Here is a 17,571-nt window from a genome sequence, read left to right as displayed (position 1 = left end):
TGGCTAGATATAGACAGTACATTTGTTATATGGTTCTCTGGTTTTAAGAAAGTTTTTTTAGATTGAACATTATAGTAAAACTGAGGAGTTATGAGAGGGTTTGCTTATCCAGCTCCTTACATCCTTATCTGAACCACTTAGGGGTGCAGATATTCGAACAGGTTGAGACCTTTACATCTGGGCACTGTGATTTATCCTTTACACAAAATGTGAATAGTGTTATTAAGAAGACTAAGCAGATTATTTCTTTTGCAGAAATTGAAGGGTTGTTATACACGGTTTTAACCTTTAATATGGTATTCTGGTTTATTTTTTGTCAATTTAAGGCGAAAATAAATTAACCAGAATACTTAGGCAGGCATCTGAAATTATTGGGTCCCCTCAGATTAATCTATTAGATAAAAAAATTATTTTATTCCAACATAGTTTTTATTTTATTCATTTCTTTAAGATGTTTTATTTAGATCATTGTGATCTGTCTGATCTGTGATTGTATTGTATACAAGCCTTTATAACCAAGACTATTTTCTAAGACTATTTTCTAAGAATTTACAATAAAGTTTTTTTAAATTAATTGAATGTTTACACTTAAGAATCAACAATGTTCTTTTGAATTCATAATATATAGCATGCTTATATGTATTATATTGCAGCTGTACATCCAGCACATGTTTATAAAAGATAAAGGCTGTATCTATGTTATTTTTGTGTTATGTTTTTGCAAATTTCTACTTTTGATATGAATGTAATCATTAGAAATCATTAGTCAGAAAGAAAAGAAGCAAGAAGAAAAGAAAATCATATCTGGGGATGTCCCAGTCCTGGAGTTGATATAAAAGGTGTATAAATCACAGACAAACATTCTCTTATCTACTCTGCCACTTTGACTCATACAGAGGAAATAAAAGCAGTGTAAATATTTTAAGGGGAATCTTCTGCACTGGATTTTTTCTGGTCAATTTTTAACATTTTAAGTTATAAGGGCATTTATGTCACATAGGCTACTTGAATTTCTTGAAACAGATTCTGAATTTCGACAATAATGGATCTACACACAGAATAGCTGTTTTTGGATAAATCTCATAAAAGGTTAGTACAGTAAAGTAAAGTAAAACACACTTAAGTAATATCTAGCACTAGCTTTGCTGGTTGATTTTAAACAATTTAATCTTAAATGATAAATCTCTGTTAGAACTAATTCAAACCCTCTACAAAAAACGTTTAATATAAATTGTAAAATACAAATATAATTTTGATTATAAATTAACAAATAATTTGAAACATGGCAGATTTTTGAAATGTTGTTTCTCCAAAACAATGGGTTTTTTTCTATTTTTGTATTTAATCATGTTTGCTGTTTCATAAATTGTTTTGTGTTTAATTGCCAGTAACTGGGTCATATTGTCACAAAAAGTAAACGTGTACTGTATCTTTTTCCATTGCAATAATGTTGTGACTGTTCAATAGGTTTTTTTACAGTTACGTGTCTTTATGAACTTAGATATTTCCTAGTCAGTAATTTACTAGTAACTTAATTCATCTGTTAAAGCATACCAAAATATTAAGCATTTTGCACAGGCCTACTAATTCATCTTACAGTTTTTCTCAGTTGCTTTTGAGCATTTCTCGAATCATCCTCCTTAAAATTGGCTAAATGTGTGCATTGTAAACAATTCATACAAACGGCACAAGATCATTTATGTCCTGCAAAACCCTGTAACATCCTCTTTTTACGTTATAAACATGTCAGTCCCATCAAAATGGCCGTGTGTCACTGTTCATAAAGACCGTCAACATTTTAGCTACCCAAAATTATATGTGTCAGTATTTTGATGTAAACTGTGGACCAATTCACATTTTACCTTTTTTTCTGTAAACAAATGTCACATTTTCTGTAACTCAATTTTTCAAGATTCACTTGACAGCAATTTATCAGTTCAGTTCACATTTACAAAAGACTAAAAAACCTATAGACAGCATGCCTACAGTAACAGATTATGACACAAAGGTCAGCAATTTTGCATGACATGTCTTGTACGATTAACTAATTCCTAAATGTTTTGAGGTGACTATTCAACAGAAACCAGTATAATGTATTTTGACAAAAATGACACAAGCAATTGAAAATGTAGGAAACAATTGTACATAGGCCTAATCATCTGCATGATTGTACCAAAGCATTTGAAATTTGTCAAAAACAATGAGAATTTGATGTTGTGGCTTGAAAACTGACTTCTTGATGTGGAGGTTGAACTGTTCTGAAAAATTAATTTCTGATGTGATAAATGCGGTGTTGCACAAACCGATCGGCGTATCGCGAGAGCGAGTCGAAAACCACAGCATTTGAAACGTTCTCGCGGTACTTCGAAGTCACGCGACGATCGGTTTTCAGATCGAACACACCAAATACCTGACGGTCCAATGATGAAACCGGAGCTCGCATTCACACCCCACCCAGAAGGAGGAACCAGCACCTGTTTAAATGAGGGTTAAATTGAATGAAAGCGTTTGGTGAATTTTTCTGTGTGTGTATCAAACCCGCGACATTGATTGAACGTTTGTGTTTTTTTAGTAATCACAAACTATGGGCGCTCCTCTTGTGTTGTGGATAGTTGGATTTTTTGTATTTTTTAGCCTTTGTGTTGACTGTGCAGTGAGCAGCGACAGAAGTTTAGAGGACAAGGGCCGCGTGGAGTTACTCAGAGCGCGTGATCTGGCGGCGCAGCCCCGCTATGGAGCGTGTTGGACTCGCGCACTGGAGAAGATAGAGTCAAACTGCAAAGAGTTCAGTGATGATATGCAGAGCAAGATTGCGCTGTCATTCACGCACTGCCACCTGCAAAGGTTAACTGCATATATTACTGCAATCATTATGCATTTAACACAACATTATTTGCCATATAAAGGGAAACAAAGCAGGCTGTACGTAAAATCAAAGGATAGCCCAGACAGATAATATATTTGTGGCATCAATTTGGCTCAGTATGGCAATGTTTTCACTATTTGTTTAAATTTTTATATTTTTATTTCTTAGATTTAGCAGTGTTTTCTTCCTGCTATTAGAACAAATCTAAGCACGAGACACAAAATTCACAAACCACTGTTGGAACACCTTATTGTGATTTAAAGGGGTCCTCATATGAGTTTTTTTTAAAGGTGTAAAATAAATCTTTGGTTTCCCCAGAGTGCATATGTGAAGTTTTAGCTCAAAACATCCCACAGATAATTTATTATAGTATGTTAAAATGGCCACTTTGTAGGTGTAAGCAAAAATGTGCTGTTTTTGGGTGTGTCCTTTAAAATGCAAATTAGCTGATAAAATGCAAGCACTGATGTAATGATGGTGGTTTGCTGAAATTGAAACTCAACTGTGCTGCCAACTTTTATTTTTCTCTCTAAATGGCAGTGCTGTGGTTGGATAATGCAGATTAAGGGATTGTATTGTTGTAATAAGACTTGCTACCTACGTCACAAATCTGAACAACCTAATTTTTCACATGCTTGCAGAGAATGGTTTACCAAAACTAAGTTACTGGGTTGTTCTTTTTCACATTGTCTAGCACTGGGGACCCAATTACAGCACTTAAACATGGAAAAAGTCAGATTTTCACTCTATGACCCCTTTAATGCAACAATAAATATTCTCTGTATCCGGTATGCTGTCCTGTGCTGATCGTTTTTGTTATTCATTGCAGGTCAGGTCGGGTTTTTCCAGATTGTCCTGAAGACAGTGATGTCAAAACTTGCACGCAAGACATGGACCCTGTGGCTTTTAACACCTACACCGAGTTTTTCACTCATGCACACAGTATATGTCACTATCTGCAGAGTGAACGCTGGCAACAAAGAGCGGAAAATACCATTCACAGGTACTACTGTCTAAAGGCAAGAATATTTGAAAGGTTATAATTGCAAATGTACTTGACCCCTTCCTATTTACCCACCATATTGTTGCCCTATATATGCATATTATAAAGAGATTTTTGGAAATGAAAATCTAAGTGTCACTGGACAAAAATTCAGGTTTAAAATTTTGTTTCACCTCTCATTTTTCTTTGCCTAGATAAGTGGTTCCCAAACTTTTTCAGCGTGCAGCCCCCCTTGTGTACGGTGCATTCCTTCGCGGCCCCCCAAAGAAAATTTGTGACCAAAAACTGTTCTAAAAGTCAACATTTTAATAAAAAAGCATTAAATTATACAATAAAGTAGTGCTTTTAGTTAGTAGCCTTATTTTTTAGGTTTAATTACACAGAATTCCTGATAAATTAATGTATTTCATAAAATGTCATAAAACTGGGGCCCCCCTGGCACCATCTCGCGGCCCGCAGTTTGAAAACCACTGGCCTAGATGATTGTTTGCTATAGGTTAAAAAACACATCTTACCGCACTCTTCGCTAATAATAAGTGTATAATATATTATTGTAATTAAATGTTCATTTGTCTCTTAGGCTGACTGAGAGTTCGGCTGGTGTGGCAGAGCAGTTGACATCCACTCAGCGAATGGCAGAAGATCTGGTTTTAGCCCAAAGCGCTGCCCTCAAGTCCCAAGAGACCATCCTACGCAATGGAGAAGAACTGAAAAGCACGCTGCAAGACTCAACTCAAGGTGCTTTTTTCAATCAAATGATGCTTTGCCTAAAATGACTGACAGTAAATCTACAGTGCTTAACAAATTTATTAGACCACCTGTCTATTTGTCTCAAAGACCATCCAGCATCATGAAGTGTTTTAATGCGGACTCTTTCCTTTTCAGAGAGTTCACAACGTTTCACCATTTTGAAAAGAGGGATGCTAAATTAAATTTTGTTTTTGTACCCAAATTTGAGCAGCACATTCAACTTCTCTCAGAAATCAATCAAGCATTAAATTTAACCATTAAAACATATTTATCTGTTAAGGACTGTAAGTAAATAACTAATTAGGCATATGAATAAAAAATAAAGTGCTTTAATATTTTTTTCTGTAAAACCGCAAATGTGAAATCATGGACAAGAACATTAATAATTTTTTTAGCAATACTACTATGACTAAAGAGCTTAAACCTACTGCAGGATTAACCATTTTAGAAACCATACACTGCAAAAAATGATGTGTTAATTTTTAACACATTGTGTGTGTCATGCCATTTAAGGCGTTATTTCATGTTAAAATAAATGAAAGAGACTATTTTGTGATAAATGAACACTTGCAGACAAGACATTTCTGATCTAATGTTGCAGGACCGTGGTGGGCAGCACAATGAAAAATAACACCGAAGGTGTGTTAGTATAGGGACGACACATTTAATGTGTTGTCCCTAAACTAACACACCTTGTGTGTTATTTTTCATTTTGCCGCTCACCACAGTCCTACGATGTTAAATCAGAAATGTCTTGTTTGCAAGTGTTCATTTATCACAAAATAGAGTAAGGTGAGTAGCCAACTCATTTAAATGTTAGTAATTGTAACTGCGTTGCTTGATTTAAAAAAAATACTTTGTTACATGTTTATTACCGCTAAAAGTAGTGGAATTACAGTAACGGAATTACTTTTGTAACCATTACTCCCGTCACTGTTTTTAGCACAACTTGTGTTGTCCCTTTCATTTATTTTAACATGAAATGGCATGACACACACAATGTGTTAAAAATTAACACATCATTTTTTGCAGTGTAGGTGTCATTTACACTGGGGACGCTGGGGACATGTCCCCACCACTTTTTGAAATGGCTGATTTTGTCCCCACCACTTTTTGAAAGCATTTGGTTAAAATGTTCTGAAAATTCAAGCAAACCAAGAAATGTTAAAAGTTTATTTGCACAAAATTAAACATGCAATGCAGTTTAGATACAGAAAGAAACAATGTACATTATCCACAAAAAGTAACTTTACAAAATAAACTATTACTGATTCTAAAATGACCCAAAACAAAAATGTCTTAGTATGTTTGTCTTGTTTTCAGTAAAAATATCTAAAAATTCTTAAATTAAGATGCTTTTCTTGATGAGCATAACGACCCAAGAAAATAAATCTAGTTTTTAGACCAAAAATATCAAATTTAAATGATTTTGTGCATAAAACAAGCAAAAAAAATCTGCCAATCTGAATTTTTCTTGAATTTAATTTTTAAGAAAAAAATTCAAGATTTTGTTGCTTAACCCATTTGCAGATGCTTGTTTTATGCACAAAATCACTTACATTATATATTTTTGGTCTAAAAACTAGATTTATTTTCTTGGGTCGTTTTGCTCATCAAGAAAAGCATCAGAATACAGCATTCAACAGACCCGTGGTGTGTTGAATAGCCATATATATATGGCTCTAAATGATATCAATCGAGGCATAAGGGTCTTGTCTATTGAAACGATTGTCAAAAAAGTATTTGTAAACCACAACTTCTCATTTTGCACTAGCCGTGTGACGTGCCAGCGTGACTTTACTTGGTAGGTAATCATGTCAAAAGATCATGCGTTACATATGTGAAACCACACTAGTGGGCCATTTGAAACACTAAACTGACACAACAACATTAATTAGTATCATTTCACATATAAAAACGTCTTATCGGTCATCTTTCTTCACACTTGTTAACACTGTAGTGTTAGTTTTGCATACGTCGTCATGCGTGACCTTTCGATGCATAACAGACCTTGAGATTGTGCTGTGATGCTTGGTTTCAGGCCTGAGAGATGTTTTTGCTGAGATGAGGCATTCTGCACAGGAGCAGCAGGTGGCTTTTGCTGAGATCTTTAACCGTGTAGCTTTTCTCCAGAGCTTCATCATGTCCGAGACGCACACATTCAGTTGCCTTTTCTACAACGCTGTGGGCATCGTCGCGTCTTTTTTTCTGACCTCTGTGCAGCGTACGGCTGGGGCCAGGCGAGTATCAATCTCACTCAGTTTGTAGAATCACATCATATATATATAGTCCAATTTCTCCCAAGTGTAATGTTATTAAGGATAATCTGAATGTTGTTCTTCTCATGATATATTCTTACGATCCCCCTTTAGTAAAATAACTAAAGCCACCTAATAAAAAATGACTAGAATGACTTTAACTCAGACCCTGACTAATTAATTTTATTTTATTTTTCATCTTAGATTTTTTCTTTTTGGACTCGTGGCTTTGAATATATATCTAGAAAGGATGATCTGTAGGATGATTTTGGAAAATGAGGAGGAAGGTTATCAACAGATGGTGAGACCTGTGCATGATTCTGAATGTATGAAAACTGCTTAGTGTTGTCTTGATGCTAAAATATAAACACTTATGGGAATTATTTAGTGACAAATGTAAAAGAAATGCTGCTGATGTTTAAACTTCAAAGTACCAAACCTTATTTTGATTACAGTGCATCTTGTCAAGGTGCATGCTGGGATGTCATTTGACTGTTTGGGTTACACTGTAAAAATGTTTCTGTAAGATAAAGACTGAAAATGTTTCATGTTCATTTAACTTTTAAAAAAACTGTTGCCAGTAAATAACATAAATGTAAAGTCTACAGTAAGTTACCGGCAGCTAGTTGCCAGTAATACCCAGTAATACTGTAATTTCTACAGACATTTTTTTACAGCTTACCTTTAGACACAAGATTGTCCGGCTGTGAGTAACCCACTTCTGCCTAAACTAAACATAAATTTTTTGCCTTGTTTTAGTCTAGACATCTGGGCTGTGTTTGGAACGGCTATTAGACGACTTTTTAACGCAAAATTGCTTTGGTATTGATGAAGCACTGCTGTAGGGTGGATGATTTTTGCCTGCTTTTCTACACATCAAATAAAAATAAAAATTTTGTGTTGTAAAGAGATTTAAAAAAAAAAACATTTTAGTCTACAAAACAAATTTTAAACATCTGACCATGAGCCACAGTTAAAAATAAAGTTGCTAGTTGACAAAATTGGTTTTAACTTAGCTATTGCTCTCAGATAAAAGAAAGAATACCGAAATACCATTTTTATTTGGCTATCAAATTTTAGGGATGAATATAAATGTCTCCTAGATTTTTTACTTTGCCCTGTAGATCAGTGTTTCTCAACCCTGGTTTTCAAGGACCCCCTTTCCAGAAAGTTTTAGATGTCTCCCAATTTAAAACACCTGAACTAACTCCTCAGCCTCCTTCCAGAATGTCTCCCTAACAAGCTAATAATTTAAATCAGGTGTGTTAATTAAGGAGACATCTAAAACATTCTGGAAGGGGGTCCTTGAGGACCAGGGTTGAGAAACACTGCTGTAGATGACATGCCCATGGGCCTAGTATGTCTTTTTCCGCATTGGTAAATGTGGTACGGCCGAAAATCATAATTTCTGTTTTGTGCTCGTTTAACTGAACAAGATTCCAAACTTTAACTTCATCCAAACATCTACGGAGTGTTGCACAAGAATCAGAACAGTTGGGCTTCAAAGGCAAGTATATCTGCGTATCATCTGCATATAAATGATAAGAGGTGCCATATTTTTTAAAAATCCTACCCAATGGGAGAAAAAATATATTAAAAACAAAATTGGACCCAAAATGGACCCCTGAGGAACCCCACTAGTAAGATGCACCAGATGCGCTACAATTTTTTTTAACCTTCACTATAAAAGATCTTTGCTCTAGAAAAGAAGCGAACCATGAATGCACAGTACCTTGTATTCCCACAAACTGCTTTGACAGGTTCAGGAAGAATCGAATGGTCTATGGTATCGAACTCTGCAGAAAAATCCAAAAATATTAAGGCAGCATGGTTCCCTGCATCATTTATAAGCAACAGATCATTCACTACTCTTAAGAGTGCTGATTCAGTACTATGTTTACATCTAAAACCTGATTAAAACGTATCTAAGATATAATACTTTTTCTAAAAACTTAGATAAAATAGTAAGTTTCGATATCGGTTGGTAATTACTCCGATCATGAACATCCAGATTGTCTTTCTTCGAAGCGGCCCAACAGAAGCTTGCTTTAAAGAGAGTGGTAAAACCCCATTATAAAGACTACTATTGATAATTGATAGAATACTCGGACTTATAAAATCAATGCCATCTTTCAGTATACTTACAGAGATAAGTGCACATTGTCTATTACTATTCATGACGATAATTTTTTTTTTCTTTGCATAGGAGAGAATGACCTTTTTAGTCTCTATTTTAAGAAGAACCATGGTTTTAACCGGTTGTCTCATCCTGTTGTATTTCGCTCTGCGTTATCGAAACATCACCAAGGAAAGTCTTGAGATTCTGCAAGAGCTTAAAGAGACGCGCTCAGACCTTCAGCAGGCTCTCCTGAAAGCAGGTGTCCCTTAGATTGCACGTTTTCCACATTTTGAAGTTTTGATTTTGTTTAAGATCTTCTTATGATGTCATCTAGAATGTCTCTCGGCATCTGTGGATAATTGGAAGCGGTCCAGACGAAAACACTGGGAGAGCAAGAGCGAAGATAAAGATGGCAGTTTAGTTATTTTACATCCCTCTAGCGTTGTGAATTCTGCCCTGTCGACGTTCTCTGGCCCTCATGACAGTAAGCACAACTTCTGAAAGTGTTGACATTTTCATCTTAGCAGGAATTCATTTGCATTTCAATTGACTGAGCTCAGAGAATGATGTAAATGAAAGCTATTTTGTTTATCTGTATGTAATATGTAATCCTAAATCCAATGCAAATGTGTTGTTTGTTATTAGCCCAGCATTGTGAGAGCTTTGCTCCATCGCTGGGGACAAAGAGGACTCCAGAGATTCAGAAACGCAGACGACGCACCTCAGGCTCTCGTGTGCGCCCATCCGCCGCTGTGGTGTACAGTGTGCTTGTAGATGATGATCAGGTGCAGTAGAACAAGATTCATACTTTTTAACTTGTAAAATAATTACATACAATAGACATTTCTGTCATTGTTTACTGTCCTTTATGTTTCCCCATAGCCATATGCCTTTATTTTATCTTTGAAACATAAAAGAAGAATTTAGTAGCAGGTATTTTATATAAACAGAGATTTAAGATCATGTGTTCATGATTCATAAACCAAAAAGTGCTTTAGAAACAGTGACCTATGGGCTATACTTGAGATTTTGTTAAACCATGAGTTTCGTTTGAGAAATAAACTCAAGCTTAAATAATTTTAAAATGGTTTTAAGATCCTCACAAAATGACATAATGCTGTATAACATTTTTGTCTTACCATTTTTTTAGTCTGCCACTTTTTTCGCATATTGGGGCGTTTTCCCTGACAGGTTTTAGATTAATCCAGGATTAGGCCTTAGTTATTATAAGGAGGATTTAGGACATATAAGGAGTTTTTACAAACAAACCTTACAAAACCTGTTCTGGTGTGCATCTTGGGGCAAAATAATGGCACTGATATCTCATCCTCATGTTGTTTTAAACCTGTATGAATTTCTTTTTTTACACAAAAGAAGATATTTAAGCGCACGCAGCTGATTGTAATCATTGACTTCCATAGTAGGAATAAAAATTACAATGGAATTCAATGGGTACCATCAACTGTATGCTTACATCATTTATCACAATACTTTCAAACATATTTTTTCCTACTATTGAAGTCAATTTTTGTAGCAGCTGTGTGCTTACCATCATTTATCAAAATATGAAGAGTTTGGTTCCAAAACGCCATAAACCCCTAATTTAAAAAAAATGTGTTACCGCCAAAATTAGTATTGTAACCGGTAGGGCTGGGTATCGATTCAGATGTTCCAGATTCAATTTCGATTCTCCGTTCGATTTCCGATTCTCGGAACGATTTTTATACTTGATTCTCGATTCAACTCAATGAATACAGATTTAATACAAATACTATATTTATAAAAATGAACATTGAACATAAGTTTACAAGTGGGTAATTCATCAAAAGAAATTAAGAGCCACAAACCTGTATATTAAACTTTTATTTTAGGTACACTTGGGTACAATAAAACACAACCTATCTCTAATTTTCAAATGCATACAATTATGTTAAATACAATACAATTTTGATGCAAATTGAAAAATGTATGCTGAAAAAAGTGAGAACAGTCGCATTCCTTGATCAAACAGGATTAGGTTATTGGATTAAAAAAAAAATGGATTCGTGGCGTGTGAGAATCTATTTTGAATCGACCACGTTTCAAAGTATTAAAAAGTCAATTCTTAATTTTGCGCAAATTCCGATATCCACTGATATTCCACGCACTGTAAACAATAATGGCGGTGCTTTGAATACACACACAATTTTTCTTCAAATTTTTACCCATTTTTACCCAAATTAATGACGGAACTTAAATTTTTGGGTGAACTATCCCTTTAAGACGGTGATTCTCAACGGTTGGCTAGGTAGGCAGCGGTAGACTACTGACACATGATTTTTATAAATCTTGTTATATTCGCATCAGATTTTTCTTAATAATTTGTATGGATAAAAAAACGCTCATTCAAGATGCATGATCTAAAAGCCCATTAATGTTTGAATATCACAACAGCAATCCCATCGTGTCATATAGAAGGTGTTCATTCACCATGCAGTACGCAGTTATATTAAGATGCAGTAACACTAAGGGCAGTGGTTTTCAATCTTGTCCCAGGAGACCCACAGCTCTGCATATTTTATGTCTCAGTTTTTTTTGATCTCTCCCTCAATGAGCTGATGATCAGGTCTGTTAGGTAAGGGAGACATGCAAAATGTGCAAAGCAGTGGGTCCCCTGGGAACAGTTTCAAAATGACTGCGTTAGGGGATCCCAAACAGCATGTCTGTATTGCGCCTACTTTAAAAGTCGTACTCACTGGTGACATCTACAACAGCTGTCAGCGGAGCTCCCCTGTGACTCCTGTATGCGATACTCTGAAAGGAAGCAAAAACCTCACCCCTGTGCCAGTTTTAAAAGCACACCGGGTTACCCCCTACTTTAGTGGCCCTTTTTGACGTGCATTCCACATAACTTTTTGAGGCTTGGGGTTTTCCCCTTTCGTGTCATTTTTTGACATTCAAAATAGCCTACTTTCAGTTGTTTGTATGCGTCAAATGAAGATGCAGTTTAATTTACTGCATGTGCACAAGTAGAAATTATTTTTAATACAGCTGCCAAAACTCCAGTTTGCCTTTTATCATAATTTCTACATGTAGCCTTTTGTGACCATGACCATTTCAGTCCAGTGTCTGTTGACTTCCAACAGCAAACAATGCAAAGGACTGAGAGCATTAAAGGACACGTTAATGATGTGATTAAAAATCAGGGTTATTCCATCAAATATTAACTTTCTAATTGTTTCTAAAATAAATGGTAAATACAAAAAAATATTTATTAGGAAATTGGCAGAAATGTTTTTGGTAGTTGATGGAATGTTAAAAAAAATATAATTTTACTTGAAGGATTACTTCACTTTCTTAAAAAAAATCCTGGTAATTTATTTAATATCATGCCAGATGTTTTTCTTTCTTTGATCAGTCGAGAAAAAATGAAGTTTTTTGAGAAAAAAACATTCCAGTATTTTTCTTAAAGTTTCAAAGGGCTCTTAACGATACCATAGAGGCATAAGGGTCTTATATAGCAAAACGATTGTCATTTTTGGCAAGAAAGATAAAAGAATATGCACTTTTACACCAAAACTTCTCATCAGCAGCTATGTGACGCGCCAGGCCGACTTCACGTAACGCGTAATGACGTCAAAAGGTCACTCGGCGTGCAATAAACAGTAAACTGACACAAAGACATTAATTAGTATCACACATACAACAATGTCAGAAAGGTCCTCTTTCTTCACACTTGTAAACACTGGAGTGTTAGTTTCGCATTGTCATGCGTGACCTTTCGACGCGATGATGCATGCATTAGGTAAGGTAGCGCTGGCGCGTCACACGGCTACTGCAAAAAGTTGTTTTAAAAGTACTTTTTTGTCTTCTTGCCAAAAATAAAAATCGTTTTGCTAGATAAGACCCTTATTACCTCGCTTGGGATCGTTTAGAGCCATTTGAAGCTGCATTGAAACTTCAATTTTAAACTGCATTTAAACTGTTGAGGTCCAAGTCTATTAACCTCTTATGGAACTGCTGAAATTACACAAGGGGGCGTATTTGTTCCTCAGACGTTGCACAAAAAACGTGACATCCGAATATATTCATTATAAATCGTGAATGAAAAGTGAGATTCGAACGAATGTCCGTTAGTGAATTAATTGTATACAGTATTTATATCGTAATTCGGTCCGAAACGTCAAGATTGTAAGGCGAACAAATAGTTTTGGATTAAAAGGCTTGGATATTCAATTTCCTTGGACTTTTGGGGATTTCTAAACAATTTTTTTTGGACAATTTCACCGAAGCGGATAAAGGGAAGATTCAGAAAGTAAGTAAATAACCTAAATTGGCGCCGCCTGTTCAGGTAACTAACAACTAGATTACAGTTTTATGACTGCTATAAATCATCTTATGCTTTGTGTGTGCACTTAATGGAATCCCGAGAGTCCAAGCTTTCAAACGTTGACCGTATATTATTTTGAAGAATTTAATGCTTCAAAGTTACAATGACGTTTATGCAGCCTCACAAGCAAGGGAGGGGGTGTGTCGTGTATGGCACAGTGATCCTTATCAGGTTAAATTGAGAAAAATCATGGAATGTTTGTCTTAAATGTAATTTCTTCTCGACTTAACAAAGACATCAACATTTTGGATGACATGGGGCGGGTAAGTATATTATCAGGAATTTTTTTAGAAAGTGGAGTAATCCTTTAAATAATACATTTAGATAAACTGAAAACAGTCTTGAGATGGTCCCTTAATTTTTTCTGTGTATTTTACCTTTTAACTCATTCGCCGCCAGCCATTTTTTGAGAAGTTGCCGGCCAGCATTTTTGTGATTTTCACAAAAATTTCACAAAATGCTTTCCAGGAAAATGTTCTTCTAAAAATATGTAAACAAATATATCAAATTAAAGAACAGACTCCCTGCTTTCAATCAAACAAATAAATAAACAAACAAACAAAATGGGGAAAAAATGTTTCATCCTATCTATATTTTTTCCCTCTGCTTATAAACCGTTCAATATGGGTATTTTTCTCTAAAAATACAAATATTTTAGCAAAAAGATGAAATAATTGTATTTTTGTGAAGGAATTTTGTTAGAGATCAGATTCAGAACCATTATCAAAATGTACAGAGAGTTTAAAATTAGTAAATAAGTTTTGACTTCAGTTTTTTCATAAATTGGTTAAGTGGATAATCACGGTATTGCAGATTAACATAAATGGCAGTTTTACAGTGAGAATAGTTTTTCCTCATTTAATAAAAACATAATTTTCTTTTGTTTACACTTAATTTCCACACTAATCAAGAGTATAAAGAAGTTTTCCCATTAAATCATGTAGTTATGACGGTCAATAACAAGAACCTCAGGACATGAACTGTCTTCTCCACAGCTGTGTTCAGATCTGAAATGTCAGCGTACTAATGAGGTTTTATTGCTTCCTTAACAGCCGAGGTACAGCCTGAGAAGTCGGAGATCCTTGTGTGGTCCAGAGGTTAGTGAAATTAAACCCTGAAACCAAATATCTCCATCCAGAGATGCCAAGAGAAATCCAAAACTCGCTTTCCTCGAAACGAACTCTAAACGATCTCATCATTTTAAAACCTTAAGCATTTTAATGTACATTTTTTTTTGTTTTTGTTTTTACAAATATAATAAATAAATCCCAGTGTAACACCTTTCAGCAGTATGAAGCATTCAATTCAGCTGATTGTTTAACCAAAGTGGCCTTCGGTACAAATGTGGGCTAGATGAAATATTTCATTTGATTCTCTCAAAGCAAGACTGACATCTAATGGGCAAACTGTGTAGTTTTTTTCACCGGTTACAGAAAAACTCAAACCAGCTTCAGTTTCAGGGAGTCAAATACATAATATTGTAAATTTTATTAATAGGATAAACCCCTTGAGATGTAGCATCTCGTTTTCGATTTAAATCTATGAAATCAATAATTTCCTTTAGGAAAATTTATGTCAGGTCTATTAGGTGTGTTTTTATACAAATTCCCATTATCACAATGCAATAAAAACTTCTTTTGTAAAAGTATTTTAGTTGTATTTGTTATTGACTACAGTTTTTAAGTTATGCTCCATGTATAGCTCAATGGTAGAGCATTACAAAAGCATTGAAAAAGGTCATGGGTTCAAACCCAGCAAACACACATACTGATAAGAAATGCATACCACTGTTAGTCACTTTGGATAAAACAGTCTGCCCAAAGCATAAAATCGTAAAATGTCAGTAAATTCAGGTGTACCACTCAGTTGCATAATAAGAAAAGGGAATTTTGAGGCGTGTGTAACAATTTAAAAATGTTAAATGTTTTAAAAATAGTAAATAACATTTTTTAACAATATTTTTTCCTTTGATTGTGTGGTGATAATGTTCATTCATTATTAAGGAGCTGTTCTGCCCTGTAAAGTAACCCTGGATTGCATATCATGGACCATAAATTGGAGTTTAAAAAAGTTAAAAGACCATGAAGTGTTATTAACTTAATGACATCCAATTAGATTCACCCAAATGTAAAATTACCTCTCCTAAAAACTGAACTTCAGATTCTCCACTCCCGGTGCACTCCAGTTCAAACGGCACGTTTCCATCACCCCTCCAAAATCCACATATTTTTATTGGGTGTAAATGTTTAATTTACGAAACGTAAACTATCCCGATTAGGACATACTACTCTAAAATGTGTTCCTTTCAAAAAGGGATAACATCAAAATCCTTTGAAAGTTTTCCCTTCGCATCAGATTTCAAGCATGAACCCTTTGGAAAGGAGAGAAAAAAAATGAGAAACAGACTTTGGGAAAAGAGGGGAGAGAGAGAGAGGGATGGATGGAGGGGGTTGACGCGGTTTCATATGTCCTGCTGGAGGAGGAGGGCTCTCACTTTAACACACTTTGGCGTTGTCGAGAACTACAAAAGAAAAGACAAGTAACCGGTGAAGACTTAAAAAATATATATTTGCAACATCGAAACGTTATAACAATGGAAGCGCGCGACATTGTAACGATTCTTTTGCTTTTAGGGACGAAGCATTAAAGCCACGCAAACAGTACAAGGAGTTTGGAAACAAAGCGTCTGTGGATTTGTTTAAAGCAGCTGAGTGTGCATATTTTTGGATACGGTTGTACCGAAAGGAAACGGGGAAAAACGTCCGAGGCGGAATATCAACGGCAATGTGCGGTGATCTTCATCGCGGCGCGTTCTTGCGGTTTTTACGCGCGTTTTGGATCGGAAAACCAGAAGTTTGAAGAAGATGGATTGGGAAAGTTTGTTTTAAAAGCGATGGATTTACAGGAATGTCACCAAGAGAACGAAAACGTGGGCTGTCCGACCGAATGTTGACGGCGCTTTCTTTGATAACGCAATGTAACGTGCGCGTATATGTATTTTTATGTCGCCTATAAACGCACACCAGTAAACGCATGTGTTAGTCATCGTCTCCGCGAGCTCGGATAGGGATAACCATACGTGGATATCTTGGTTTTCATAAAGGTCACTGGAGTTTTTGTATACAGTTGGCTTGGGCATCCATGCGCTCGTGGTTAAACTGATCGTTGATGGCTTTGCATATTCCTCAAAGCGTTTTGGATTGGATTTACACGGCACGGGCCGATCGGAGGACATTGATTTACCGTTTACAGCATCGAGAGGAGGATACAGTCGGGACGCAAGAGTGTCTCGTGCCGTTGGACCCGAACTGTTGTGAAGGTTGATGTTTCACATCTGTACCTAGGATATAAAGCCTCATCTTCTTGTCTTTTTTCCTGGAGTCGACCGCATCTTGTGTCATATGTGTGCCTGTATGAGGGTTGAGCAGACAGGCATGCAGTTGAATCGACCCAAGAGCGCGCATCTCATCAGCTCCAGTGATCCATCATATTCCAGTCAATTCAAAACCATGCGCTTCTCTTACCACATCAGCCCTCAACCTGCCCTGCGCAGAATAGGTGAGTCTGGATTATGTGCATTTATACACACACATCATATCAAAATGCATTTGGTTTGTCTGTTTACCCTACTGTGTTGCCAGAAGCCAGCAATGAGGTGAAACTAAAGCATTTATATGTAATGTTGTACTGTGGTATAGCCAAAAGGTGAATTTCTCAGGTTGATCCCGTGAAGGTGTCTAAGTAAAATACTTAACTTCTAGGAACTCCAGAGGACAAATTTTGGACGTGTGACATTTTTGCATTTTCAATTTGCACAGTGATGTAACACTTTAGATCAGCAGATGAGACTTCAATCACATGATGTACATCAACACAATAAATGTTTGTGTGAGGCAGAAAGAAAAACACATTGACATCACCCAATTTACCAAACTGTAAAAGCTTTAGCTATATGTCAAAATAGCATTTTTTGTGTGTGTGTGTGTGTGTGTGTGAAAGGAACCACAGGATAGTTTTCTGTCTCAGCACAAGATGTGACTCTGCATGTCTTATGTGGCTAGAAAAATGTTACCACTCCAGTCCTTTGGTTAAGTACTTTTGTGTTATTTGAAACCCACTCACTGTATTTGGATAGGATGTATGAACTTTGGTTTGGCCTTTGCAAGATGCAAATTAGTAATCCAGTTTTTACCCCATCATTTGATC

At 35.8% G+C, this 17,571-nt stretch overlaps 2 protein-coding genes across 4 annotated transcripts in view; both read left to right on the top strand.

Annotated features, from left to right (window-relative positions):
* Nucleotides 1-1,323: 1,323 nt before the first annotated feature.
* LOC135730317 (uncharacterized) lies at nucleotides 1,324-14,963 on the top strand. 2 transcript variants are annotated; one of them, XM_065248199.2, is made up of 9 exons: nucleotides 1,330-2,844; nucleotides 3,696-3,869; nucleotides 4,450-4,607; nucleotides 6,661-6,859; nucleotides 7,082-7,178; nucleotides 9,084-9,255; nucleotides 9,331-9,480; nucleotides 9,642-9,781; nucleotides 14,418-14,963. In XM_065248199.2, the coding sequence occupies exons 1-9, from the start codon at nucleotides 2,585-2,587 to the stop codon at nucleotides 14,481-14,483; spliced, it is 1,416 nt and encodes a 471-aa protein (XP_065104271.1). In that variant the 5' UTR covers nucleotides 1,330-2,584; the 3' UTR covers nucleotides 14,484-14,963. The 2 variants fall into 2 exon arrangements, 1 of the variants encoding a protein (XP_065104271.1); XR_010525939.2 differs by lacking the exon at nucleotides 14,418-14,963 and having other exon boundaries at nucleotides 1,324-2,844; nucleotides 9,084-9,251; nucleotides 9,642-9,777.
* A 923-nt stretch (nucleotides 14,964-15,886) lies between these two features.
* fgd1 (FYVE, RhoGEF and PH domain containing 1) overlaps nucleotides 15,887-17,571 on the top strand; it is a 61,474-nt gene continuing 59,789 nt past the window's right edge. For both annotated transcript variants that reach the window (XM_065270252.2, XM_065270251.2), the window contains exon 1: nucleotides 15,887-16,923. In XM_065270252.2, coding sequence (XP_065126324.2) covers nucleotides 16,767-16,923 — 157 coding nt within the window. In that variant the 5' untranslated portion in view covers nucleotides 15,887-16,766. The remainder of the gene's footprint in view (nucleotides 16,924-17,571) is intronic.

The sequence above is a fragment of the Paramisgurnus dabryanus genome, chromosome 11, assembly GCF_030506205.2.
Source record: "Paramisgurnus dabryanus chromosome 11, PD_genome_1.1, whole genome shotgun sequence".
Classification (NCBI taxonomy): Eukaryota; Metazoa; Chordata; class Actinopteri; order Cypriniformes; family Cobitidae; genus Paramisgurnus; species Paramisgurnus dabryanus.
This window is presented reverse-complemented; position numbering and strand designations above follow the sequence as displayed.